This window comes from Trichosurus vulpecula (genome assembly GCF_011100635.1).
Source record: "Trichosurus vulpecula isolate mTriVul1 chromosome X unlocalized genomic scaffold, mTriVul1.pri SUPER_X_unloc_1, whole genome shotgun sequence".
NCBI classification, from domain to species: domain Eukaryota; kingdom Metazoa; phylum Chordata; class Mammalia; order Diprotodontia; family Phalangeridae; genus Trichosurus; species Trichosurus vulpecula.
This window is the reverse complement of record NW_023494377.1, coordinates 10167127-10194542: the sequence shown is the minus strand read 5'-3', so window position 1 is coordinate 10194542 and position 27416 is coordinate 10167127. Positions and strand designations below refer to the sequence as shown.

Below are 27416 nucleotides of genomic sequence, written 5' to 3'. Positions count from 1 at the left end.
ACAGGTAAGGTAAGTGAAACTGAGAGAAGGAAGTGACTTATTTAGTGTCACACAGTGAGGGTTACATCTGGGTCACAAACCCAGGACCTTTGATTTCAAGAACTACTTGGTTTTCCAGCTTCCATCAGACTCCCTATACCCAGACCTTGGGTTCTGAGCAAATCCTGGAAGGGAAAATGTCAAGCATTTATTTGAACAGAAAGAGGCCCTGTGAGTTGTATGGAACCACCAACCAGAGTGTTATGTCAAACATTAAATTTAAATCAGGCCACCTGGGTTCAAGACCTGTTTAACAATCTACTAGCCGTGTGACCTTGGATAAGTCTCTTCACCTATCTCAGACTAAATTTCTTCCACTGTAAAATAAGGGTGTTACACTAGATGGTCTCTAAGATCTTAGGATTCTATGACCCACTGGAAGGTAAGCTCGTCAGGGATAGGGATGATAGCCAGCTCCTGATTAGAACAAAAGACAAATCCTCTGAAGTGGTCCCACACTTGACTTTGTGCTATTTGAAGTTATAATTATATGAAACATGGAAACTGGTTCCAGTCCAATAGAAATAGGCAGTAGGAATTGGAATAATGTGACCACATGAGTGGATTCATTATTTGTACTAACTGAGGCCTAGCTGAATTTGGTTTCTGTTATTCTATTCCCAGTGCCTCAGCAGTGGCTTGTTGGAGAGGCAGCTCAGCACCATGGAAAAAGAACTGGCTCTGGAGTTCAAGGCCCTGGGTTCGAATCCCACCCATGTCACTGAAATTCTCTGCATCTGTTTCCTCATCTGTAAAATTAGAGGGCTGATCTGGAACCTCAATATTCTCATGTTCATGGCTCAAATCCCAGATTTATCACTTACTCCCCTGTGGAACTCCGGGTAAGTTATACCCTAAGCCTGTTTCTTCCTCTGTCAAAGGAAAGCATTGGCCTGGATTGTTGTTGTGTTTGTCCTTACCGTAGGATGGTTACAAAGTCAGGACTTAAATGAAGGACAAGTCATCTGGGGCTGAGTCCTGCCTCTCAGAGTTGCTCCTTGTGGAGCTATGCTGAAAGTCATTTGAGTTCTCTGGGTCTCAGTTTCCTCATCTGCACAGTGACTCCTCTGAGCTTCTTCCCTCATCTGCAAAGTGAGGGCCTTAACCTAAGGTTTTTGAGGTGTCTTCTATCTCTAGAGAGACCCAGGATCCTCTGCTCTGGGTTTCAAGTTCTGCCACTTGTCACTACCTTTGTGGACTTGGGCAAGTTTGCTCCGTTTTTTGAGGTTGTGTTTCCTCATCTGGGAAATGAGGGTGGTGGGGGTGGTATTAGATTAGATACGCTCCAAAAAACCCCTTCCAGAGCTGAATTGAATCCTAAATCCGTTCTCTTCTCTGGGCCGGCCTCAATTTCCCCATCTGTAAAATGGGAATGTTTGGGGGGGCGGTGTTGCATTAGATGCCATCTGAAATTGAATCCTAAATCCCATCCCCTCTTTGGGTCTCAGTTCTCCCTGCTGTCAACTGAGGAGGTGGGGCAGAAGCGGGACCCTCCTTCAAGCTGTGGGGGGGGTGGAGGTGTGTGGTCTCAACCCCCTCCCCCGAGCCACACTGGGGGAGGGGTGGCAGCTGGGCTCGAGCAGGACCAGGGCACTACCATGAACCGCTAGCGAGCATCTATGTTTCTGCCCCCTCCCTCTGCAGCCCCCCGGGCCGCGCAGGCGTACAGCAGAACCGCTCCTGGGCGCCCCCCCCCCCCCCGAGCCCCCACGTGCTGCCCCCGCCCCCGGCGGAGCGCGCAGGCGCGCTTTCGCCGGCCCTTTGGCCGGGCCCCAAGGCCGCGTCTCTTCAGTCCGAGCTCCGGGTCCCGGCGTGCGGACGCGCTGAGCTCGTTTCTCTCGCTCGGCCGCTCCGTCGTCGGCTCGCACGCCCTCGGTGTCTCTGGCAGCTTTTCTTTTTCTCCCTCTCTCGAGCGGCTGCAGCTGCGGCGGCGGCGGCGGCGGCGGCGCGAGCCGCGGGTCACGTGATGAGCATCCTGCTGCCCAACATGGCGGAGTTCGACACCATCTCCGAGCTGGAGGAGGAGGACGACGACGACGCGGCCGCCGTGTCCTCGGGCCTCGACGACGACTTCGACGAGGATTTCGACGACGACGAGGACGAGGGGAACGAGGACGGTGACGATCTGGAGTTGCAGCAGCCTCTGCCGCCGCCGGGCCGGGTGGTGAGCGAGGAGCACCTGCGGCGGTTGGCGCCGGACCCGGTGACGGTGCGCGGTACTGGCCACATCACGGTGTAAGCCGGCGGTGGGGGGCGGGGAGAACAGAGGGGACGAGATGGGGCTGGGGGCGCTGACAGGACGGGGTCCTGCAGTCCATGAAAGAGGACCAAGGCGGGGCGGGGCTGAAAGGACTGAGAAGGGATGGGGGGGAGTGGGCCAAGGGGGTCTTGGACAAGGGGGTACTTCCCCCGAAAGGGAGCCTCCATCATTTGAGAGGGGAGCCAGGGTGAGGGTGAGCTGACAGGATGGAGGGGCTGACAGGATGAAGCAGGGGACTGCAATCCCTGAAACAGGACCAAGGGGAGGATGACGCTGAGAGGACTGAGGTGGGGGGGGGGGGCTCAGGGCAGGTTAAGTAGACCAAAGGGGTCCAAAAGAAGGAGATACTTTGAAAGAGAGTCAAGTTGGTGGTTGGAGGTGGGGGGTGGAGTGAAGCTGAGAGGAGAGCCAGTTTGAGGATGGGCTGATAGGTTGGGGGGGGGTAACTGCAGTCTCTGAAAGAGGACCAAGAGGAGGCTGGGCTGAGAGGACTGAGGGTGTGATGAAGTAGACCAAGGGAGTCCAAAAGAAGGGGCTACTTCTGCTGAAAGAGAATCAAGTGGGGGGGGGGTTTGAGAGGACTGAGGAGGGTCAAGGTGAAGGGACTGAAAAGCCGGAGTACAGTCAAGTTGAGGGGGGCATTTAAAAGAGGATTAAGGGAATCTAAATGAAGGGGCTTCTTCCTCTGAAATGGAGCCAAGTTGGGGGTGGTGATGGTTAGATGGTTAGAAAATAGTTAGAATGATGGTTAGATGGTTAATGATGGTTAGAAAAAGGGAGCATTTACTTTTAAAGGGAACCTTGTTGGGGGGTGATACTGAGAACTAAGAGGAATCAAGGTGTGGGGGTGACAAAGATTGGAGACTCTAAAACGAAGACTTGCTTCCTTTGAAAGGGAGCCAAGTTTGGGGGGGACAGAGCTGAGAGAACTGAGGAGAAACAATTTTGGGGGGCAGAAAAGATTGGGGGGAGTCAGGTTGAGGGCATTAAGAGGATCAAGGGGTTCTACAAAGGGGGCTGATTCCTCTGAAAGAAAGCCAAGTTGAGAATAAGAGCCAAGAGAACTGAACTGAGGAGAGGGGAAATTTGAAACAAAGAACTGCTTTCTCTAAAAGGGAGCCAAGGTGGGGGGTAGAGCTGAGAGAAGTCAAGGAAGCCAAGGTGGGGGGTGCTGAGGGAATTTATGGACTGAAGTAGGGGTGGGGGTAGGCTAAGGACTGAAGGGGACTAAAAAAAAGGAACTGCTTCCTCTGAATGGGAGCCAAGTTGGGGGGTAGAGCTGAGACATCAGGGAGCTAAGGTGACAAGGGGTGAAGGAATTGTGGGGACTCAAGTTGGGGGCATTAAGGACTGTGGGAGTCTTAAGAAGGGGCTGCTTCCTTTGAAAGAGAGTCAGACTGGGGATAAGAGCTGAGAGAACTGAATTGAGGGGGGGGGAATCTGAAACAAGGGACTGATTTCCCTGAAAGGGAGCCAAGTTGGGGAGTAGAGCTGAGAGAAATCAAGGGAGCCAAGGTGGGGGGTGCTGAGGGCATTGATGGACTGAAGTGGGGGTGGGGGTGGGCTAAGGACTGAGGGAGACTAAAAAAAAAGGAGCGGCTTCCTCTGAATGGGAGCCAAGTTGGGGAAAGGATGAGGGAGTTGAGGAGACTCAAGTAGAGGAGGACTAAGGATTGAGGGAATCTAAGAAAAGGGGGGTGCTTCCTCAAAAGGAGAGCCAGATTGCAGAGGTTGAGCTCATAATTGAGGGGAGCCAAGCTGACAAGGTCTGGGGGTTCTAAAAAAGGGGGCTGCTTTCTCTGAAAGAGAGCCAAGTTAGGGAGGCGGAGCTCAGAGAAGTGTAGGGGGCTAAGTTGGGCATCTGAGAGAGTCTTGGGAAGCCAAGGTTGTGGGGAGCCTCTGAGAACTGAGGGGAATCAAATTGAAAAGGTGTCTAAGGATTGAGAGGGTCCAAAAAAGTTGCTGCTTCTTTTGAAAGGAAAGGAAAATTGGGGAGGGGAGCCTAACTTGGGGGTGTTGAGAGAATCGTGGGGAGCCAAGTTAGGGAAGGTTAGAAAGAGGGCCGGCTTCCTCTGAAAGGTAGAGCTGTACTGAGGGAGGGGACTGCTTTCTCTGAAAAGGAGCCAGGGTGGGGGCTGGAGAGAACTGAGGGGAGCCAAGGTGGGGTGGGGCTGAGGGACTAGGGAATTGAGGGGACTTGAGTGGAGGGGGGACTGAAGGAGTCTAAAAAAAGGGGCTGCTTCCTCTCAAAGGGAGCCAAGTTACAAGGGTGGAGTTCGGAGAACTGGAGGGGGGGAGTGCAGAGGGGGCTGCTTCCTTTGAAAGGGAGCCAGGCTGGAGGGCTGGGCCTGAGACAATTGAGGGGAGCCAGGAAGGCGGTGGGGAGCACTGAGAACACCGAAGGGAGCCAAGTTTGGAGGGGGCTCAAAGGACAATACTCCCTGAAAGAGGACCAAGTTTGGGGAGGGCAGCTAAAAAAGTGCAGGGGGAGGAGGGACAGGAGGCTGCAATCCCAGCAAGCTGAGAGAATTGAGGGCAGCCCCCTTTGGCACGGTTAGACTGGAGGGCATTGGCCACCAGGAGGAGAGATGGGGCTGCTCTCATGAAATGCTGTGTGACCAAGCCCAAGGAGTGGTAGGAGACTGCAGCCCGGGGTGGGGGTGGGGGGAGGAATGGGGGGGGCAGTTGATGAGAGAGGTGGAGCTGAGAGAACTCAGGGGGTTGTGTTGGGATAGCCAAGCAGGCTGGGAGGATACGGGGGTGGGGGGGTGGGGGGGTGGGGTGGGGTGGGGAGGGAGGGCTGGGAAAGCAGGGGAAACAGACTCAGAGAGAGTGTAGATGAGGCAAAATGATGCTTGAACCCAGGTGCTCAGACTTGCCCATTGAGCCAACCACACTGCCCCTTCCATGTGGTTGCCAATTTCATGTGAGGCAGGCCATCTCTAAACTGCAGAATGGACCTGCTGGGATTTCTGATGGTAGTTGAAATCACTTATGTGAACCCTTTTAAACCCCAACATGAGAGGATTTTATGTATAATTTATGTCTCTATGAAGAGTCACATCTATGAAGAAAATGACCCTCTCCCTGCCTCGGCCTTTTTTCAGGATGACACTACTTTACAAAAGTGGCCAGCTGCATATGTTTTCTAAGTGCTGGCTTCAGCTTAAGAGGGAACTAGGCCCCAAGAGCACATATCCATGTAGGTCAATGAGGAAATTACCCCTCTGGGAGTAAGGGGAGCTTATCAAAACCTAGACAAGCTAGTTTTTCCTTCTGTAAAACTCCGAGTCATCCCTGGAAAATTAAACAATCAACCAAAGTTGAAAAAAAGATCCTCACAGCTCAGGGGCTACCAAGGAGTTTTTCTAAGGGGCATGAGAAATTTTGAAGGCTACTTTTTCACTGTTATGTGTCTGGACTGTAAATACTTGGAACTTTTCATACTGGATCATGTTTTTATCATGTTTTCACTATCTTTTGCTACGTTTTCAGGAAGAGACCGACTTTTTTCTGTCAAGTTATCATGGCTCTACTTTTGTGATACCCTCAGAGCTGTTGACTCTTCAATGAATTTATATACTTACACTTCCCCATTAGCAGCTTTTTATGGTCCAGGGCTTATGATTGGGCTTGTCCTGTACTTTGTTCTCTTTCAATGAAAGATATAAGAACAAAGCTTGTGGAATTGGGTGGAGATAGGAGAGACAGCATATTGTTTCACTCTTGGGACAACTTTTTGATGAAGCAACTTGAATCCCAAATTTTTGGGTCCAGGAATGTTGCATAGCAGTGAGCCACAGAAAGCCAGCAAATGGAGAGTGAGCTTACTGTGCCATTTTATTTTCATTACTTTTTACCACCAGTGACAGAACTTATTCCGAAAACAAATTATGATTCTATCTCCTTTTAAATCTACAAATTGCTTTCATGTAGACTTATGCACAGGGTTGAGAGAATCATATGCTCTTAGATATAGAGCTGGAAGGGCCTTAGAGGTCATCTAGTTCAGGAAACTGAGGCCCGGGGGGGGGGGGCACATTAGGTGACTTGCCCACGATCCTGGAAGTAGTTAGTGGAAGAGCAGGCATTGACAGCTAGCTTCCCTGGCTCCAAATCCAGAGTGCTTTCCACTTTGCCCTGCTGACATTGTCAAAGGCTGCTCCTAACAGCCATGACTCTGCTTACCAGCACTTCTTCTTTTGGTAAGTTCAGATACTGGAGAAGGAGCGAGGAGGCAGAATTTGTTTCCTAGACCTTGTCTTGGTTCCACACGTGGATAAACAGTCAACCTTTCTGTTTTCTCTGTCATTAAAAGGGAATAGAAATCATTTTTTTTTTGCTTGGAATTTTCTTCAATGACAGGTGCAAGGTTCCTTCTGTGATGCTAAAAGGGGGCGGGGGAAGTGATAAGATGTGTTACAGGATGGAAGCCAACACCAGGAGCCTGATGTTAGGTTGCTGGGCAGTTTGAAAAACTATTTAGTACCCTTGTGTACAATGTGTCAGCTGTGCCGGATCTTGGATTGAAAATTTTGATCAGCACATTAAATTACTAGAATCAAGTTTCGCTAGTTGTGAGGAATGGGATAACCTTACCATGAGCCTTCCTCACCCTGATAGTCTTAGGAAATATTTAATCTTGTGTTGATGTCTTCAGAATAAACGTGTGTGTGTGTGTGTGTGTGTGTGTGTGTGTACGTGTACGTGCGTGCATGGGTGCATATGTGTGTATATGCGTGTGCAGGCCATCCAAACAGGTTTCTTTTTTATTCCCAAGATTTGTGTCTTTTCTATTGTCTGTACTTTTTTTTATGCTGAAAAGGACTTTGTTTCTTTTCACAGTTTTAAGTTTGAATTAAAATCCCCAAGTAGGACCTTTTTTAGAAAGCTGTGTTGACACGGTAAGAAAAGTTATCTTTTTGAAAATTTGATGACAAGTAAAGTGCTCGAGAGATAAGGACTGTTACTTAACCCCTAAGCATGATCTCTCCTTTCTCTGTCCCCCAGACCTTGAATAGTACTTTGTTTGCACCTCTCTTATGTTCTTCTCATGTTGTTTTGTGTAATATTTGTGTATGGCATATTGCCCTACTGGGTTATATACTCATTTATCATATCTCCCCCAGCACCTAGCATAGTGCTGTGTATGTAGGAAGTAGAGAATACAGAATTATAGACTTGAATTAAAAATTGAGAAGCTACCAACCACCTCTGTGACCCTGGGCAAGTTACTTGAGTTCCCTGGGCCTCAGGTAGCCAGCCAGTCTCTAAAATGAGGGAGTCGGATTAGGTCACTGTGAGGCCCAAAGAACTGTGTTCCAATCCTGGCTGTTAAGTCCCTGTGGCTCCCTTTCCCTGGCACGTGAAGAAAGGGTTGGTCGGCTTACATGATCTCCAAGGCCTCTTTGTGCTCCAAAGCCCGATGCTCTATTCTGGTTTTCCTCCTTTTTAGAAAGATGTGGAAAACAATCCAAAGGTTGGACAAGAAGGAAAACAAACATTGAACAGCACAATTATCTTTGAATTAAGAAGCCAGTGACCAAATGAGATTGTCTCTCCATTTTGGTATTCAGATTCCTGAGTGGGATGTTTTCAGAAAAGGCTGCCAAAGATGAGAGGCTTTTGGGTCTTACTGGCCGTAGAAAACCTTGATTTTGTGCTATTTCCGTATAGTAGTTGCACCATAAACATTTTGCTTCCTTAATTTTGCTACAGTTTCTGATACCATAAGGCTTAATTGGTATTCTGCTAATTGGGATCATTCACATAAAGATTGTTATTATTGCTAATAACAACTTTTTGTAGTGTTTTGAGGTTTAGAAAAGTCTTGTCAAAGACTCCCAGCCGCCTCGTGAGCTGTGTGGTATAAAGAGAATCCCACATCTCAGAGTTGAAAAGGACTCCAGAACCCCTGGGATGTGACCTGCCCCTGCCCTCTGCAGCTACCCATCAGGCAGGTCACAGTACAAAGAGCCTTAGGTCCAAAACCTGCCTCTGACGAGGGAGGGAGGGCCACCTCTGTGGCTTGATTAAGTCATTTAACTTTCTGAGCCTTGAGTTTCCTCCTCTGCCGATTGAGAAGGTTGTGCTTGGTGCCCTCTGGGGTCCCTGCCAGCTTGAGATGGGGGATTGATCCCCTATGGCAGCCTTTGCTTAAGAATTTCCAATGAGAGGGGGCCCACTCTCTCCTAAGCTTCCCCTTAAATCAAATCTTCAGATACTTGGGGGGAGCTCTTGTGCTCTCCCTATATCTTCTCTCCTGCCTCAGCACCCCCGGTTCCTCGTACAGCCTGATCTTGAGGCCTTTTACTATCCTAGTTGCCCTCCTTCGGACACCTCAGCTTATCATTGTCACTTCTGTTTGGTACCCAGACCTGAATGCCATCTTCCAGGGATTGTTTGGCCAGCGGGTGCCCCTGGACCGGCCTGGAAGATTGCTTTCGCTATCATGGCTGCCATATCACATTGTGTTCTCATTGGAGCCTGTGGGCCACTGAAGACCCCAGATTGTTTTCAGATCAACTTAGGTAGAAAGGAATTGTTCTCTTTTAATTCTCCCCCTCTCTAGTAGCAACTGTGCATGGTAAAATCCTTCATTTTACATTAAAATACTTAGGTGATATTACTGGGGCCATATAGCCGAGGGCACCAAGGGTCAGAGATGGGGAGTAACTTGCCCAGGACCACACAGCAAAGACCTGGCTGGCCCGGGACCTGCCCTATGGCCCCCGGGTTCAGAATGCAGTGCTGCACTAGATTTTGTCTGTGGACTTTCTAAAAGAAAGGATTCCTAAGCAAATTAATGTAGTATTAAAAAATGTTTTGGGGGAATGTCTAACTTTCTTAAGAAGCAGCTTTTACTAGTTTTGACTGACTTTGCCTCCACATGGTTCCAAACGGTTAGGCTTTTACTATAATTATGATCCAGCCAGATATCCTTAGAAAGAAAAAGCAACTCAAAGTTTGGAGGAATTGTTAGAGCCCCGTTTGTCACCATCAATTAAGAGTAAATAGTTATTGATTGTTTTCTGTGTGCAAGGCCATTTCAGCCTCAAACCAAGGTGCTGGTGACTCTCAGGTAGCTTTATTCTGCCTCTCCCAAGCATTCAATAAAACCTCCGAGCAAATTCAGCTTAAGTTTTTGTTGAACACTTGCTGTGTGTCGAGGACTGTGCTCGGGTATAAAGCAGACGACTTAGAAATGCTGAAATCTTTCTTCACCTGCCTAACTCCACGAAATCTGCCTTCTCCAAATCTAGTCATTTACTAACATTTATTGGGTGTTGCACCATCACCTCCCACTCAGCATGTCCCAGGCCAAATTCTTCATCTCTCCTTCCTTATGCTGGCTCCCCTTCCAGAAGAGCCTGTTTTGGTCCCAGTGGCTCCATTCTCCTAGATTCCCAGGCCACAGACCTAGGAGTCATTTTGGACTCTTGTGTTTTACCTCTCCTTCAGTTCCTATTTGAATTTGTCTCCCAAGTCCATGATCCATTTGAATTGACTCTAGTCTAATACCTACCCTTGATGCCTTGTTAGAAGGTCTCTCCATACTCCCTTCCATCACAGTCCAGCTCCCTGGGACCTCCTGTGTTCCCCTGATGCCTTTGTTATCTGCCCTGCCTCCAGTTTCTTCCCTCATTAATCACTTCTCAGTAGGGCTGGCAGAATTAAAAAATAACCCCCTTCTCATGTTTAAGAACCTATTCTGACTCCCCTTTAACCTGGGGGGGAGCAGATATGAATACCCCCACCCAGCTTTCAAGGCCCTCCATAATATTGGCCCCACCCTGCCATCCGCCCTTATTTCTGGCTACTCCTCAGCACTCCCCTTCTATTCCATTCAGGCCCATCTTACTGTCTTCCACACATACCATGCTCTTTTCTGCCTCTCTGCTTTTTGCTCATGCTGTTCCTCCTGCCTAGAGTGCCCGTCCTCCTCCTCTCTGCCTATCCATATCCACTTCAAGGCCCAGCTCAAGTCCTACCTCCTCATGAAGCCTTATCTGCCTACTTTGGAGTCAGAAGACCTGGGTTCGAATTGTGGCTCTGCTACTTACTCCCTGTGTGGCCTTGGGTAAGTTCTTTAGCCTCTCTGGGCCTTGGTTTCCTCCTCTTTAAAATGAGAGTTTCAGGCTAGCTGACCTCTTTCCAGCTCTAAATCTGATGACCATATAACTAGACTGTAGCTGTTCCATACTCTCCATAATAGATTTCAGCACGGTTTCTGAGCTCCCCATCTAGTCAGTCACCACCACCAACACAGTGGCCCCAATGCTTGATCACTCGTTTTATGGTGGTGCTTTTGGCTTTCAGCCAGTTTGGGGGTTTGTGGAGAGCACATGGCCTCAGTGGGCCCTTCTGGGGCTAGTGGCTAATGAACTAGGTGACAGATTCCACAGAAAACGTCTAAAACATCATCCTTCTCAGAGAATAGACAGTCTAGATTAAGGGTTCTTAACCTCTGGGGTCTGTGAAATTAAAAAATAAGCATATATACATATATATACACACACATATACTTATATAAGTATATGTACATATAGGTAATTGTGTTTCAGTAAAATTGACTTCCTTCAAAATCCTCTGTATTTTATTTGATACTTTTAAAAACCATGGTTCTGAGAAAGGGTTCGTTCATAGGCTTTCTCAGGCTGCCCAGGGGATCCAAGACACAAAAAAGGTTAAGAACCTCTGCCATGTAGTTGAAGGGATTAGATTCAAACTCACGAAACAATTAGAAAACAGTATAAGATAGCATATAATGAAGGGCGAAATTGTTTGGTACAGACTGGAAGTGTGGTTTAGAGAAAGGGGGTCTCAGTTAGTGGCTCTTGAAGTCGTAGCAGCAGCCTTCACGGCAGGGGCGCTTCTGGAGCTGGGCCTTGAAGCCTGAGTGAGGACTTGAGTAGACCAAGGGGTAGCGGTAGGCTAGAGGTTAATTCATGGGTGAAGAGTTGTTTCCCCAAACGGTTGTGGGTATGTTAAGAGCACTCTATGAAAACGCAAGATAGGTAAGGTCCTTCCCAGCCCCTGATTCTTGTGATCCACTTGAGCTCCATGGCATCACTGAACTCCAATTACATTCATAGTCAGCACTGTCTACTGCTGCTATGAATAGGTTCCCTACAGGCCCTCTTACAGGGCTGAGCACATAGTTGGCACTCAGTTAATGCTTATTGGCTGGTTGAGTCACTGTGCCAAGTTCTTGTATCAGAAGCAGTTTATGCACAGGAAATACCAGTATCAGCACCTCCAGGAATGGAGCTAAGGCTGTACTTGAAGCAATCTTATTAAACTGGCAGTCGTGTGTGAGGGGATCTGTGCCTGTGCTTTCCTGTATGAAATGGGACCTCAGCTCTTTAGGAGGGACACACTCAAGTGCTCGGTGATGTTCTGGGGAAGGGTCCTCATCAAGCAGGGAGGGCAGGAGGCTTCCTAGAGGAGGTAGCATTTGAGGTAGGCTTTAGAGGATGGGTTGGAATTCAGCACAGAAAAAGGGAGGACTCAGGTTCCCTGAGGAATGAACAAAGTCCCAGAAGTGGGAGGCAGGAAACCCCAGGATATGTTTGTAGGGGCAGAGAGGAGGGTGTGGTTAGAGCTAGATTAGAGCGGTCAGAGGGCACCACGTTATGGAGGCACAGAATGCCAGGCAAGAGATTTTGAACTCTGGGCAGCAGTGGGCAGGCAGCCACTGAAGATTTGGGAGCCCAGCAGAGAAGGGGCCATTGGTGTTCTGCTTCATTTAGAGCTCTTTGTGAATATCAGTGTGTTGTATTTATTTCCCCACAGGTTGATGTAGGCTCCTTAAGGGTGGGCACCCTGTCTTTGTACCTTTCTGAGAGCCTGGCACAGTGCTTTGCACATAGTAGGTGCTTAATTAAGGTTTATTGAATCAAAATGCTCATAAGTTGCTTTTTTGCATCTGATTCCTTCATCTTTAAAAAAATGGGTATACTATCTCAAATGTATGTTATGTACTCTCTATATAGAAAGAGCATATAACATAGCACCCCCTTGATGAATATAGCATAACGTAATATAATGATGACTGTGTGCCTCCCCCAAAGGCAGGGAGGCAGGTGGTCCTGGGCTCTCAGAGGTTCTGCCAACACAGTGAAGAGTGGTAGCTTCTGCAGTGCTGAAAAGGCCCAGAGCCCATGGCTGGCAGAGGGAGCATTTTCTGTCCTGAGAACAGTCTAGGGAAACCGCTCCCATACATAGAGTTCTTGCCAGTTTTGAGAGAACTTTTACCAAAGTCCTGTGAGGTAGGTGGTGCTTAGATTCAGAGGAGGGAAGTAAGTGGCAGAGAAGATGAAATTCTGGGCTGGTCCCCTATTAACCAAAAGTCACGTCTGACCAGGGCCTTTTCCACATCACCAAATAAATTGTATAGAATGGAGCCCTATTATGGAACTACCAAGTACTTTAATTCCATGCTCTCAATCATGAATATTAATTTGGGGAAAGGGCAAATAAAAACTGGTTCAGAGTCTCTCCATGTGTGAGATTGGTGGTGTTATTTGTGAGACTTAGTCATTATAAAGTTGGCCCAAAGCATGTTGGTAATCTAAAGCGGGTATAAAACAAAGACTTCCACAGTCCATAATGATCGATGTGGAACAAGTCTATTTTATTGATAATCCCATCATCTGCTGTGGCCGTGCCACATCTGGGGTATTGTGTTTAGTTCTAGGTGCCACCTTTTAGGAAGGATATTAAAAAGCTGGAGCACATGGTGGAGAGAGGGAAAGGGTACTGGATTGGTGAATGGCCTGGAGATAATTCCATTCAGGGATCATTTGAAGGAGTTGGGGACATTTAGCCTGGAGAATGGAACATGGGGGGATATGATTGTTTCAGGAATTTGAAGTGGGGTTCACTTTATCCCCAGCTCCTTCAGATGAACCCTGAATGGCACTATCTCCAGGCCTCTCGCCAATCCAGTACCCTTTCCCTCCTCCCACCATGTGCTCCAGCTTTTTAATGTCCTAGAGAGCAGAATGATGAGCAGCAGGGGAAAGTTTCAGAGAGAACTGCAACTGAAAGAGAAGAAACAGTTTCTAGCAACTTGAGCTATCCAAAAGCAGAGTGGGCTGCTTGGAGAGGTAGTGAGTTCCCCATCATTGACCAGTGCTCAAGCAGGAGCTGGGTGTCCATTTGTCACAGATTCTTAATCAGAGGTAGGTTGGACTTCTAAGGGGCTCCTTTGACTCTATGAATCCTTGGAATAAAAAGAAAGTTCTTTTAATTTGGTTGCTTTTCTTCCCACTTGGTAGACATTTAGCCCTGTATTTAGTAATGTTTATTTGCAAATCATCTTTGAGAATTACTTTTTGCTTTCATAGATTTGTGCCATTAATGGTCTATACTCTTTTACAGTGAATTGGAATCAGTTCTTGGAGAATACATAAAATAGGAACATGAAAATTTAATTAAGCGAGGTCATCAAATAGAGAATAAAGAATGATGACTGAATTTGCCTCAGTTATGCATTTCTGTACAGATTCAAGTATTTGATTCTTGTGGTAGAGGGACCACTGTCTTGGGTGCATTACAGCAATATCTGAGTAAGGCATGTTTCTACAAGGTAGATATTTTGCAAGGTTCCTGAGAATTGAGGAATATCATATCTGCAGTGTCTTGCCATCTACAGTGGGGTGAAACACGTGTCTTTATTTTCATGGGGAAGAGGAAATAGCCGTAAAGAACAGAACCAGAACTAGCAGCACTCCCTTCCGTGCCATACTGTTGGAACACTAGTATAGACTGGCTTCAGGGAGTCGAGTGCGGCCACGCAGGGCTTCTGTAGAACTTCTTGGGCTGGGATTGGCCTGATTGCTTCTGGCCATCTAATCTCTAGATAGAGTAGACACCCTTCATGAGCAAACAGGAATTGGTGACATTTCATCTATTCCAGTTTTTTTAAATAGCTTGATCTTGGCTGTTTTCAAAATGGTTGGATGAGGGAGAACCATGCCTTCAATTTCTTTATTCCATGTACATTTTCTTTCTGTTATACGAGAGCCTGGACATAGATAATATTCTTGAGAACCACTGGCCTTAGGTTCAAGATGGTCTGAGATTGTTTTGAATAAGTAAAACGTAGTGATAAACAAATGGCCTTGGTATCCCTTGTGCTCTCTCGTGATCTCTAGTGATGTTGCAATTCATAGGAGAGGCCGTTAGCCTTTGCTGCCACTTGTGGTGCCAAGGAAGTTTTCCATAGGGCAGGTCCATCTATCTGGTACTGTTTGTTGAACCTGGCAAAGTGATACTTAAGCTTTGGTCCCCAAGGCTAATTGTGTTCAACATTGTTTTGGTAGCTAATAGTCTCTAATGAGGACCATTAACAGAAATATCATGGCCTTGGCTGTTACTTCAATAATTGTTGCTGGATAGTGATCATAATTTTAATCGCTTGAGGATTAGTTTGCCTTTTTTGGAATCATAGAACTGACTTAGATCTGACAAAGAGTTGAAATAGTTCTCTAGGCAGTATTTCTTCCTTTGGCAAATTTCTTCTGGTCCTCTAAAGTCCAACGCAGATGGGGCCTTTTCCTGGGAAGCCTTTCCTAATCACAGCTGTCCATAATGACTTTGCCCTTTGAACCTTACCTAACACTTTGTTTTATAATTCTCAATCGCACTTATGTAATATGTATTACAGCTCTCTGAGTTTGTGACCTTTCCCATCAGAACAAAAATCTATGAGGTCAGAGTCTTAGATAACCCTCGTATTTCTTCTTCCTTAAAGCAGCACAGGTCTGACTGTGCTACTCCTTTGCTCAGGAAATTTCAGGGATTTCCTGTTGCTTCCAGGATCAAATACATACTCCTCTTTCTAGCATTTAAAGCCCCTCTTAGTCTGGCTCTAGGCTACCTTTCCTGCCTTGGCACATACCGCTCTCCCTCACCTAGCCGAGGGTCTACCCAAATTGGCGTTGTTTGCTGTTCTCCACACATTGCTTCTGTACTTTTGGACTGGTCTGCTTCTATGTCTAAAATGCTCTCTGTCTGTAGGATGCCTTTTCTACCTTATCCAGATTTTATTGAATTGTATTTGTTAATGTTGCTTTCTCATAAATGCAGGCACTTTAAGGACAGGGACTGCTTTCTTGTTTGTCTGCTTGCCACATGGGTACTTACCAAATGCTTGCTTGATATTGCTGCCTACCACCTCCAGATGAAATATTTGTTGAATATATGAACCAGTGTGAAAATGTTTGGTGTGTACTGTTAGATGCCGTGAGGATGCAGACAAAGTCTGAAAGTAGTTCCTGCCTTCAGGGAGGCTGTAGGGTAGGGGTTCACGTAGGGTGCACACACAAACAGTACATACAATTAGAACATTTTATATAATTGAGTGAAATCATAGGACTCTGGCCACAAGCAGAGAGCATTCTGAGAGAGGAGAGCTTGGGGAGGCCCGTAGATGTGAGGGCGATAACCTCCATGCAAAGTCCAAACACTGAGCCCACCTTGTTCAAAGAACAATGCAGAGTGGAGTGGGAGAAGCATATCGAGGAGTAGTAGGAAGCACAATTGGAAGTTAGGCTCCCCACATTATGGGAAGGCCACGAAAGCCAGGCAAAGGAGTTTAGACTTTGGTATAGTATATCAGAGAACTCACCACCTTTAGACGCAGCCCTGTTCTGCTTTTGGACGGCTCTAAATGTTTTCTTCTCTCCCTGGGAAATCTGCCTTGGCCATTTTCCCCTGTTCCTTCCTGAGGCCAAACAAAATAAACCTCTTTAATGTGATAGTCTTTGAAATACTTGCAGGCTGTGATCCTCCAAGTGTTCTCTAGGTGACGCCTCCTCAGGGTTTTTCATCCAGTATTGGTGCTGTATGACTTTGAGGCATCTCCCCATAGCAGTTGCCTTCCTTTGGTCAATCTCCAATTTGCTAGTGTCCTTTTTAAAATTCAGTGCCCAGAACTGAACACAGTATTCCATATATGGTCTGATCAAGGCAAAGAACATGTTGAGTTTTAGGTGATGGTAGTACCTCCAAATAACGATGTTTAGTAGAAAGCTGAAGCTGGGGACTGGAGCTTAAATGAAAAGACAAGACTGGAATGAGAGATTTGGCAGTCATGGTTGATGCCATTGTGACAGATGGTGTGTGTCCTAGGTGGACACTTAGTGCTGCCAGCCAAACTCTACCCATCCATACCTGACCAGTTCTGATTTCTGTAGAATATAGAGAAGCAGGCTGTCACTTCACTAATTAACCATCTAGGGAGTGTCATGTAGACTTGTTGGCCTACTGGGGCTGATAAGACCATTAACTACAAAAAAATCAAAATCTCTCTTGGTCATCAGGTAGCACCACCCAATAGCCACCAGCCAGGTGGATATATCAGAGGATAGCAGGTATGACTTGGCATTCCCGGTGGCTGCACTGTTCACCAGAGGGTGCTCAGACTGTATTGTTCCCACCCACTGGCCTAAGCGTTCCATCCCTGGGTTCTGTATATATGTTAGAGTCTGAGCTGGGTCACACTCAAAACTGCCCCATCTCTGCGTTTGGTATTTCCCCTTCTCATTTATGTTGTGCTGATCTCATTCGCGGGACTTAGATAATGGACTTTTTAGTAGCTAGGTAACTGAAAATGAGCCATAGAGTCCTATCTGATGGGATACTTTTGAGAAACATCAAAGAAGGGACTGCAGCTTCACATCTGGAGGGTGGCTGGGGCTGAGGCTGTGCCCCTCTACTCTTCCATATATGCCTGCCTCCGTTTCATCTGTTTTCACCTCTCTCTGGCTCCCCAAGGTCAGCCCTGGCTCTTCTTTCACTCCATCCTGCTCGGGCTTCTGCCTTTCCCCATCAGAAACCTTTACTGTCCCTGCCACGTGGCAATAAAGGCCTCCCAGGACAAACCAGGGTGTTGACCTCTCTACTCTCAGCCAAAGGGAGAGAATTTGGATGGGATGGCCTAGGGATGGGCTCGGTTAGCTCCATGATCCTGAGAAAACACAGTTTGGAAAGTGCCAAAGACTGAGCTTTGGATAACACCCAGAATTAGGCTCGGGAGGAGGCAAAAAGAAGAAAAAGAAAAAAATCCAAACAAAAACCCGCAGAAGAGGGGTGTGATAACAGAATCTAGTTTTAAGGAGGATGTTGTCACTGTGCCATGGGTAGAAAAGGCCTTTGAATTTGTCCATTGAGGTCCTCACTGTGATGCCCTCAGCAGTTTTAGTAAAGTGATGGCTGTATGGAGAGGCAGCAGATACAGGCTACTTCTTTGAGAAGTTTGGCAGTAACAGGAAGGAGAGAATTAAGACAGTCACTAGAAATAAGGGAACATTTTTTATAGGAAGGGAAGCGAACTCCTGTGCTTATTGGAAAACAGAAAGAAAGTGAAACTCGTGGAGAGAAGAGAATAAGTATATGAACCAATCTTGAAGAGTTAAGGTCTGGGAGAGTAAGGTTGTGTGTGACTGATCTTTGGAGAGGTAAAGGGTGAAGAAAAAGGAAGGTCTAGAGAAGCCTCTGAAAATTCAACCATGAGAGTGTGTTTTAGACATTAACTATCACTAGTGGGAGATCAGAATAAGCAACTTCACAAAATCATTTTGCGAAATAAGTCTAGTATGATGATTTAAAATATGTCCATAATACATTAAGGCTTAAAATATCACCAAGCATTTGCTTGGCATTCACTATGTGCCAAGCACTGTGCTGGGTTCTCCTGCCTTCAGGGAGCTTACATTCTCCTGGAAGATGTAACATGATTATAGAGAAGTAGATAGAGGGGGAAGGGAGAAAGGCTGGTCGGGCTTGGGATTTCAGTGGCATAGGCAATGTCTGTCAATGTAGGTCGATAATTTTTCTGTAATTAGAGATTATAAACCTTGGAGATTATCATCTCTGAGAAGCTGTGACTTACCTAGGGTCTCCCAGCCAGTTGGAGTTAGGACTGGAACTCAGGTTTTTTTGGCTTGATGCTTGGCCCTCTATCCAGTCTGCAGCATGCCTCTCCTATACAGGATACAGAATATATGGCACTCAAAAGTACACTGATTTGGAAAGGGGGCACGAGTAACTGGGGAAATTGGGAAAGACCTCTTGAATTGAAGAGAGAGAGCATTCCAGTCATGGGGGCATAGCCTGTGCAAAGGTCCTGTTTTGTATAGAGAGCTAAAACAGACCAGTTTGACTGGAATGTAGTGAATGGGGGAAGTAATGTGTAATCACCCTGGAAAGACAGGCTGGAGCCAGATTGTGACAGGCTTGAAATGCCCAAATATCACCCCGGAAAAGGAACGCAAATGACATTGTTTGGTATTAGGTCCATGGCAAACCTTTTGAACCAAAAATGTATAGGGTTTATAAATAGAGCATAATATATCTTATTAGAAGGACTCATCTATATATTATTTAGAAAGATGAGCAAAACCCCATTTCCATTGGGAGTTGGTGTTTAGCCAGTGCAGAGCACTCACTAACCATTCAAATGATGCTTCTTTTCATTCTTTAGCTGTAAATTTGCCTCCAGAGAGAAGATGCTTGTTAATCAAAGTACAGGCAGTGCTGGGTTTTGCAGCATACTGAATTCTTGGAAATTGTCTTAAAGCAATCCGAGTCCATGGAGATAAAGTTTTTGAGTCTCATGCTCTTGCTCGGTAAAATATGAACGAAGGACTAAATACTCCCCAAGGTTCCTTCTTAGCTCGAAATTGTATGAACCCATTTTATTAAAATTTTTACCTTTGGGTGTGATTAGTATTTAGGAAGAATTTAAAATATATCAATGCTTTAAATATGTAGTGTTGACCTTCTCAGAATGGAGCCCAGGGCTATCTCTGAGGTCGAGTCACATAAAAAGCTTCTTTGTGGGAAAGTAGATTAAATGAAGCCTTCTTGATTAATGCTTTAAAATGTTTGTATCATACCTTAGACTGAATGGCCTGCACTTATTCAGTTATATATTTGTGTTCCAGATTCTCGGATTAGTATGTCATTGTAAATTCAGTACTATAATATAGATTCCTCACACTGTGAAATAAAGTCTAAAGACTCCACAAAGCAAACCCTAGGCCTTGGATTTTTTTTTGATATTAGATTTGTTACTCTGAGCATTTATAGATAGTGTTAAGAGCTGTGTATGGTAGTGGAAAGAACACCGGAGACCTGGGTTTGAACCCTGCCCCCTGTGAGATGTTCCACCCTGGACAAGTTACTTAGCTCTGGGAGGCTACTTTCTGTTTCTCTACCTCAAAGGGTTGTTGTGATGAAAGTGCTTTGTAAACCTCAAAATACCATGGTGATGTGAGCTTATAGCACTAGACAGCTTTTTTCTGTTACACATAAAAAGTAGGTCCTGGGATTGTAGGTGAATTTTATAGTATTTTTTGTTCTGATTTTTAAATGCAGCTTTTGTTCAGATTTCAAATACGAGCTTCAGATTTTGTCCATCACCCACACAACATTTTCACAGAACTCACAGTTTTGTTTTTTTAGCTAATCAAAATTGCTTATTGAACTTAGCTAAATTGTAGCTACAAATGATTGCCCGTTGTATTTTGCCTTAGTATGGTGTGTTACTCTAAGTCCAGCAGGAGGCAGCCAGTAGGAGGCCATGGCCCACTTGAACTCTGCCATGCTATGCTTGGACTCCACTTGCTCCCTTGTATTGTTGTTAGCTTTTCCACTGGGGGCATTTTTTTGATGGGAGCATTCCTTAGATTTATCACTGATTGTGCCTGTATTTTCCAAAAAGTTCAAATGTGAATCCAAGAAATGGCTCTTGAGTGACATGTAACATCCCATAACTTTTATAGGACTTGAAAAGCTCGTTGACAGTTTCTTGGTCATTTTCTGTCTTGTAGTTTCCCCAAAGTTCTTTGGTCCCTTTTAAACATGAGATTTTCATGCACCTCCTTCAGCTATTCAAAATGTCCAACTTCTGTCACTTTCCTCCTTTGAGGAAACACAAAATACCCCTTCTTTGATTGGGAAATTTATTTTTCCAATAAAGAAAACCTGTCGGTCCATTGCTTTGACACCATTTTTCATGAAATGAAGTTTAATGTGACATGATGGTTAGAAAGTTTGGCTGGCCTGACACATTGGACTTGCCACATGGCTCTTTCTTAGATTCATCTCTTTCTTTGGAGGCTGATGTGCTTTCTTCTGCCTCTGCTGCTCCATCTACAAGGAAAGTGATAGCATTGGTTTGATCCCCATGGTAATGCTTGGGAAAGAACAATCCCTCTCAGATCCCCACCAAGCCTATGGCTCCTGGTTAATGCTTCTGGGGCCCTCTTATGTTTTGGATTGCAGTTTGGGGGCCTGGTGACAGGGTCGTCCATTCTTTTAGCGTAGAAGCCCACAGTTTGGACATGTTAAGGTGACGATTGAGGTCATGTGGGTTGGCTTGAGTGAGCACCTGGGGAAGGGAAGGTTGTTTGGACTTCTCAGTTCAGCAGACATCTATTAAGCTCCTACTACATTCAGACCCTGTGGTAATGGATGGTGGTACAATGCCAAGAAATCAGCTCATGTCCCCGAGGAGCAAAAACTCTGGGAGTTCATCACTAGCACTTGCATAGTGCTTTTAAGGTTTGCAAAGTGCTTTACAAACATCTCATTTGATCTTCACAACCACCCTTTGAGGTAGGTTATATTTGAGGCAGGCTATTGTTATCCCCATTTTATGGATAAGGAAACAGAGTCAAGCAGAGGTAAAGTGACTTGGCCAAGTCACACAGGTAGTGTCTGAGGTGGGATTTGAACTTGAGTCTTCCCGACTCCAGGCCCAGCCCTCTGCTTATGCCACCTAAAATAGTACATCAATGCATAAGGGAGGTAGGTGCAAACAAGGTTCGATATGAAGGTCAGGGATGTGGGTGGGGAGCACATCGGTACTGCCTGAGGGCTGGGGGAATCAGGAGAAGCTTCTAGGAGGAAGTGCTATTTGAATTGGACTTTAAGGGATGGATGGCAAAGGGTTCAGGAGGCAGAGAGGCAAGAAGGCTTTATTGTTTGAAGTGGGACCTGATTTTTTTTTCCCTCAGAAACAATAGTATAATAGGGGGTTAGGTTCCCCACCCCTGTTCTCGACCATAACAATGGCCTGATGCCCATTTAAAAAATAGAATTGACCACAAATACCATATTTAATCTACTATAAATGAGATACTTCTATGCTATATATAAAGCATACAATTTCCTAGATTTATTAAATGGAGGCAATACTGTCGTCATTCATTCAACAAGTATTTTTTCTGTTATTCCTCTTTAATTTAGTATTTTATTTTTCTCCAATTACACGTAAAAACAATTTTTAACATTTGTTTTTATCAACAAATATTGATTGAATACCTCATACGTCCATAAGGCCCTGTGTGAAGTGCTGTGGTGGTCACAGGAATTAGAAACGTATACCTCCCATACTCGAATTTCCAATCTAGTACAGTTTGTTATTGGTTGTAATCCAGCAATCTGTGTTGTAGAATTTAGTCCAGTCTAGTAGAATATAATCATTTTCCGTACAGAGTTCTCAATTTCTTCATGATTCTGGACTTTTCATTACTGTAGAAGATGAGAAGATGAAGGTGTAGCCTTGGGGCCAGGGACTGCACAAGGGTTTCTTCAGGAACATTTGACAGATTTTGGGAGGAGATCGGGTGGGATGCTTGCCTTCAAAATTGAGCAGGTAGGCCAGTAAAAGGCCCTCCTGTATTTGGGGCAGACTGGATGGTTTGGTCCTTCCCCCAGACCCTAAGAATGCCTGGCTACCACTTGGGAAACAAGACGTTGAAGGAAAAGCATTTTATTCTGATATTGGGAAGTTGCTACATGCACATCAGCATTTCTTTAACTCACTTAGAAAAAGCAGACTAGTTAGAATATGACTTTGTTCCTTGTTGCCATGCTCATGCACTTAATTAGGATTAACATTCGAGGATTTGAGTTCATATGGTATAATTTTTAAAACTTCTAGATTAATTTTTTGAACTATGCATTATCTCAGCTAATCTTCAAAATTATAGCCAATGGATTTATCCAGAAAAATCGAAGCCAAGGATTTTGTTGGTGTGTGTGTGTGTTTTAAAGGCCAGCCTATTAAAATAACAGGATTTTAAAAATAAACTTAAAGAAATTGAGTAGAATATGTTTTGTCTCTTTGTTTTCAAGGTTTGGCTTGAGCAACAAGTTTGACACTGAATTTCCCTCAGTTCTAACAGGGAAGGTAAGTAACAATTTATACTGAATTTTTCAATTAAAAAAAGATTGTTGGGAACAAAGCAGAACCAGGGGCAGTATACACAATAAGCGCAATAATCTAAGGGAAAACAGCCCCAAAAGGCCTTTGAACCTTTAATTGTAATGACCTATCTCAGCCCCAAGGAAAAGCTGAGGAAATTGACCACCTACCACACTCTGGGTGTGAAATGTAGCGTGTGCTGGGCCTTTGGCTTGTGCTGAAATGGTTGTCTTTGTTACAAGGGAGAGTTCAGTTGTGTGTGTGCTTATGGGTATGGGTAGGGGTGCGGGGGGGGCTTGTGGGTGGGTGGAAGTTTGAGGGGAGGGGGTGGTATTGGGTGTAGGTGTGTGTGTGTGAGAGAGAGAGACAGAGACAGAGAGAGAATGAAGGGGTAAATGGTTAAAGGAGAAATGAGTTATGATATAAAATTAAAAGTATCAACATTTTAATGCCAAGGACTATCAAACTAAAGTAAGAAGATGGCCATTTCAGAAATGTCTCGGCCCGCTGCTTATAAACTCAGACTGAACAAACACATTGAATGTCTATGTTCTAGCAACAGCTGTCCCTTGACCAGTTATTGTGCCTAAATCCCCCTTTTCCGCAGCCATCATTTCTTTATCTTTAGAACATTATCATGTGACCAGACCCACCCCCCTTCCCCTTTCCCTCATACAGATCCATTCTCTGAGCTAATCTGGTTTTTTGTGTAGCAATGGATATATAGATTGTTGTGCTGGACCAGTAATCAAGAGAAATCTGGGTTTGAATCCTGCCTTGGACACGTACTAGCTGTGTGATCATGGGCAAGTCCCTTAACTTATCTGAGCCTCAGTTTCCTCATCTGTCAAATGGAACTGATAATAGCATCTAACTCATAAGGGTATTGGAAGATTCAAATGAGATGATGTATGAAAAGTGCTTTGCAAACCTTAGATCACCATAAAAATGTCAGTTATTGTTTTTGCACCTGAGGGTGCTGTGTAGTAGAAAGAGCATTGGATTGCTGGGACTTAGGAGAATTGGTCTCAAATCTTAGTGCTAACACTGTGAAGGCAAGGAGCAATTTGTCTGAGCCTCAGTTTCTTCATCTGTAAAATGGAATTAATAATCCTTGCTTATTGAACCGGGTCACTCACCAGGCTCCTTCCCGCACTAAATTACATGATTGATAGGAACTATCTTGCAGAGTGTGTGTGTGTGTGTGTGTGCACAAAGCGTGGTGTAAACCTTTAAAGGGCTACAGAAATATTGACTTTGAACTGGTCTTCTTTTCTCCTGAAAGTTTTTTATAGCATATATTTGTATTGTAAATTAATGTGAATTAAAACGTTGTTTTGAGATTGTTACAAGATCTCAGAGAGAAATGTAGACAATCTGCCATATAGAGGCAGCCAAGGCTGGAGCTGCTACTTTCAGTCATTTCCTGTCCCTTTGAATTCCCAGTTCCTTCCGACCTAGTAGCACATGGAGGCCTCTGGAGACCAAGTTTGTCTGCTGATATTAGTGGCTTGTTTTTACTATGATGTCATGCCACCCCCAAACCTGAAGTGACGAATCTGTTATTTTCAAAGAACTTTGAATCTGAAAGCCTAATTCATAGAATTCAGAGCTGAAAGGAACCTGAGAGATCACCTAGTCCATCTTCTTCATTTTACACATAGAGAAACAGATGCCTGGAGAGGCAGGGATCTATTTATGGGCATCTGTGTAGGAAGTAAGAGAACAAGGATTTAAACCTCAGCACCCTGACTTCAGTCTAGTCACTTTGTGCCAGGCTTCTTCTGGAGAATCTAGCCAGAGAGACTTAAGAAGAGTGTTTGGAACTTGACTTATTTATTTTACTCTTTCATTTTTCACTTAAAACCACATTTCAATGAGCAAAGTTTTCTCTTTTGTTATCTCTTTGAAGGAATCTTGCATCATTTTTGGCATCTGCTTGGGAGACACATGATTGGAGGAGAGCCTAGCTCTAAGGTGGCTTTGCTGTGCTGAATCAAGAGCTTTCTTGTAGCCAGCAAACAATAAACACAGTGGGATCTTGGGATCTTGCATTCTCTACATCTTTTAGTCAGTTGTGTGATGGTCAAGATGTTGTTTGCTGTGTCTTATGCCTAGCAAAAACCTGCCTGATCCCCTCCAGTTCTCTCATCAAAGATGCATTCAAACGTGGAGACTATTCTTAGAAAAATTTTATATAGATTGCAAATAGGTACATGGGTCAGCAGTTAGTAATGCTCTCTCAGTTGCCTTTAAAGAATAATATGTGAGATTTTTTTCTATGCCTTTGGCTTCTTCCCTGCCTTCAAATACCTTGAGAATCGATTTCTCGATACCCTCGCAGTTGGGTTGTCTCCAGCATTGACCTCCTCTTTGGAAACTTTTATTTTCATTTCATTCACTCAGAAAGCATTTATTAGGCACTTATCATGTGCCAGAAATGAGTCCCTGAAATCAAGGAACTTACTTTCTTCTGCAGGTATATGAGTCTTTGCAGATAAACTGATAAATATTTTCATTTCTATCTATAGCTATTTCTATTGAGAGAGAAATAAATTTCCATGGGAAAAGGGGCGGTGTAAACAACTGGGGAAAATAGGGAAAGTTTCTTGTAGGAGGAGATGCTTGGGTGGAGCCCTTAAGGGAGCAGATTTCAAGAGGTGAAGGTGAGGAAGGGAGAACATTCCCTTCTGTCCCAGGGACAGCCTGTGCAAAGGAACGGAATACCATGTATGGGTGATGACAAGTGGTCTCTACTAGAACGTAGAGTTCATGAGAAAGAAAATCACATTTAATTAGCTAGGGTTTGAACCTAAATCTCTTGACTCCAGATTTCAGCATTCATCCCCTTTACCACATTTCAGTTTCTATTTGCTTTGAGTAGCTGTGTAGGAAAAAAAGGTGCTGGGGTTCAAATTCCTACTTCCATACGTCTAGGTTACTTCTACTCTGAGCCTCAGTTTCTTTATATACTTATACTCCTGACCTCACGGGACTGTTGTAAAGAAAATGCTTGTAAATCTTAAAATGTTATAGAAATATGAGTTAGCATTATTATTAGAACTGTTGCTTTGTATTCGTGGTCCCAGATGTTATTTCCAATTATGTTATTATCCCTGAAAAGCCAAGAATTAACTGTAATGCAGCCAGCATAGTTCTGTTTAATATGTGTTTCTCATTGTAAAAGGGATTATGTCAATTTCTTGATGATGAAAAGAATAACCAACATTTATAGTGCTTTATGGTTTAAGAAATCAAATTAGCTAAGTTTATTATTGTTTTAGGAAAAACAGCCCTTACCTTTATTTATCAATACAATAGTTTTTTTTTCAATTTTGTTTCTCTCTTCCTTGATTTCCAGAGTTTCTGTTTTTCTCTTTATTCAGAGGTTTATCCTTTCTTGATTTTTTTAGGCTTTAAAAGCATTACTTACAAGCTCAATTAATAGACTTCTTTATTTTATTGATGAACGTGTTTAGAGGTAGAAGTTTTTCCTTAAGGATTGCCTGGGCTGTATGTTGTCTCATTGTTATTTTCTTTGATAAAATTGTTTATTGTTTGCATAATTTGTTCTTTGCTCCACTCATTCTGTAGGATTATATTATTTAGTCTCCATTTAAGTCTGACTCATTTCTTCATATTCCCCTTATTGATTTTAATGTAATTTTTTTCACTTTGGCCTGTAAAGGACATTTAATTTTTCTTCCCTTGTTTATGAGTTGTTTGTATCTTAGCACATGGTCAGGTTTTATAAAGGTAACATTACGCAGAGCTCTGAAATTGGTCTATTCCTTATGAATCCATTCAATAATCTAGAATATTTAATTTTTCAAAAATTCTGTTTAGGTCCTTAACTTGTTTATTAGATTTTCGTGGATCTGAAATCCCGCAACAATTATTGTTTTGTTGTCTATCTCTTCCTGTAATTAAATTGACTTTTTCTTTGAGAACTTCAATGCCATGCCATTTGGTGCATGTATATTTAGCATTTATGTTGTTTCACATTCTATGATGCCTTTAAGTGTAGTGTAGCTTCTTTCCTGTTTATCTCATTTAACTACATCTGTTTTCACTGTAGCCTCGTTTGAGATGATGGTAGCCACGATTCAGTAGTGATATAATAGATTCTAGACCAATCCCTCATTTTTACTCTTTGTGACTCTTTATGTTGTAAATATGTTTCTTGTAAATAACAAGCTTCTAGTTTCTGCTTTATGGGCTAATTCATTGCATTCATATTCACGGATATGATTATTAGTTTTGTTTTTCCCTCCCTCTTATATATTCCATTCTTTCTTCTCTTTGTCGCCCATGCCTTTCTTTAAAAGGAAGAAAAAGTGGGGAAAGAGAGTAAAATCAACGCTAATAATATGAGCTATCTAGTCCCGATCCTTTCTCCCTTCATTCAGTCTAGACCTAGATTATTTGGGTCTTGTCCACATTTATCTAGCTCCTTTTAAACCTAGATTGGTAATGAAGTCCTTTAAAGTTTATAGAGTACTTTGTAGATTATCTCATTTGAACCTTACAAAACTCTGTAAATGTAGATACTTTAGATATTTATTATTCCCATTTTACAGATGAAGAAATGGAGACTCAAAGAATTAAAGTGATTTGCCCATGGTTACATAATTAATAAGTGTTAGAAATGGGATTCAACCATAGGTCCTCATGATTCCAGGTTTAGTGCTGTATTTGCCTCCACAGTGTATTGCCATTTGTGTGCTTCCGGGTGAGACTGGATGCAAAGCACCCACAGAAGATAACCTTGCTTTTCCTTCCCTTGACTATCTACAGAGAGACTTTGCACTCTTCCTACCATCCAGCTCCTTAGCCCTCAAGCTGTAATGGAAGCTCATCCCTCTTTTGTTCTCTTTCCAGGAGATAATAGTA

At 44.2% G+C, this 27416-nt stretch overlaps 1 protein-coding gene across 1 annotated transcript in view; it reads left to right on the top strand.

Annotated features, from left to right (window-relative positions):
- The first annotated feature begins 1781 nt into the window (after positions 1-1781).
- CHIC1 (cysteine rich hydrophobic domain 1) overlaps positions 1782-27416 on the top strand; it is a 45082-nt gene continuing 19447 nt past the window's right edge. The window contains exons 1-2 of the mRNA XM_036740400.1: positions 1782-2274; positions 22454-22508. Coding sequence (XP_036596295.1) covers positions 2006-2274; positions 22454-22508 — 324 coding nt within the window. The 5' untranslated portion in view covers positions 1782-2005. The remainder of the gene's footprint in view (positions 2275-22453; positions 22509-27416) is intronic.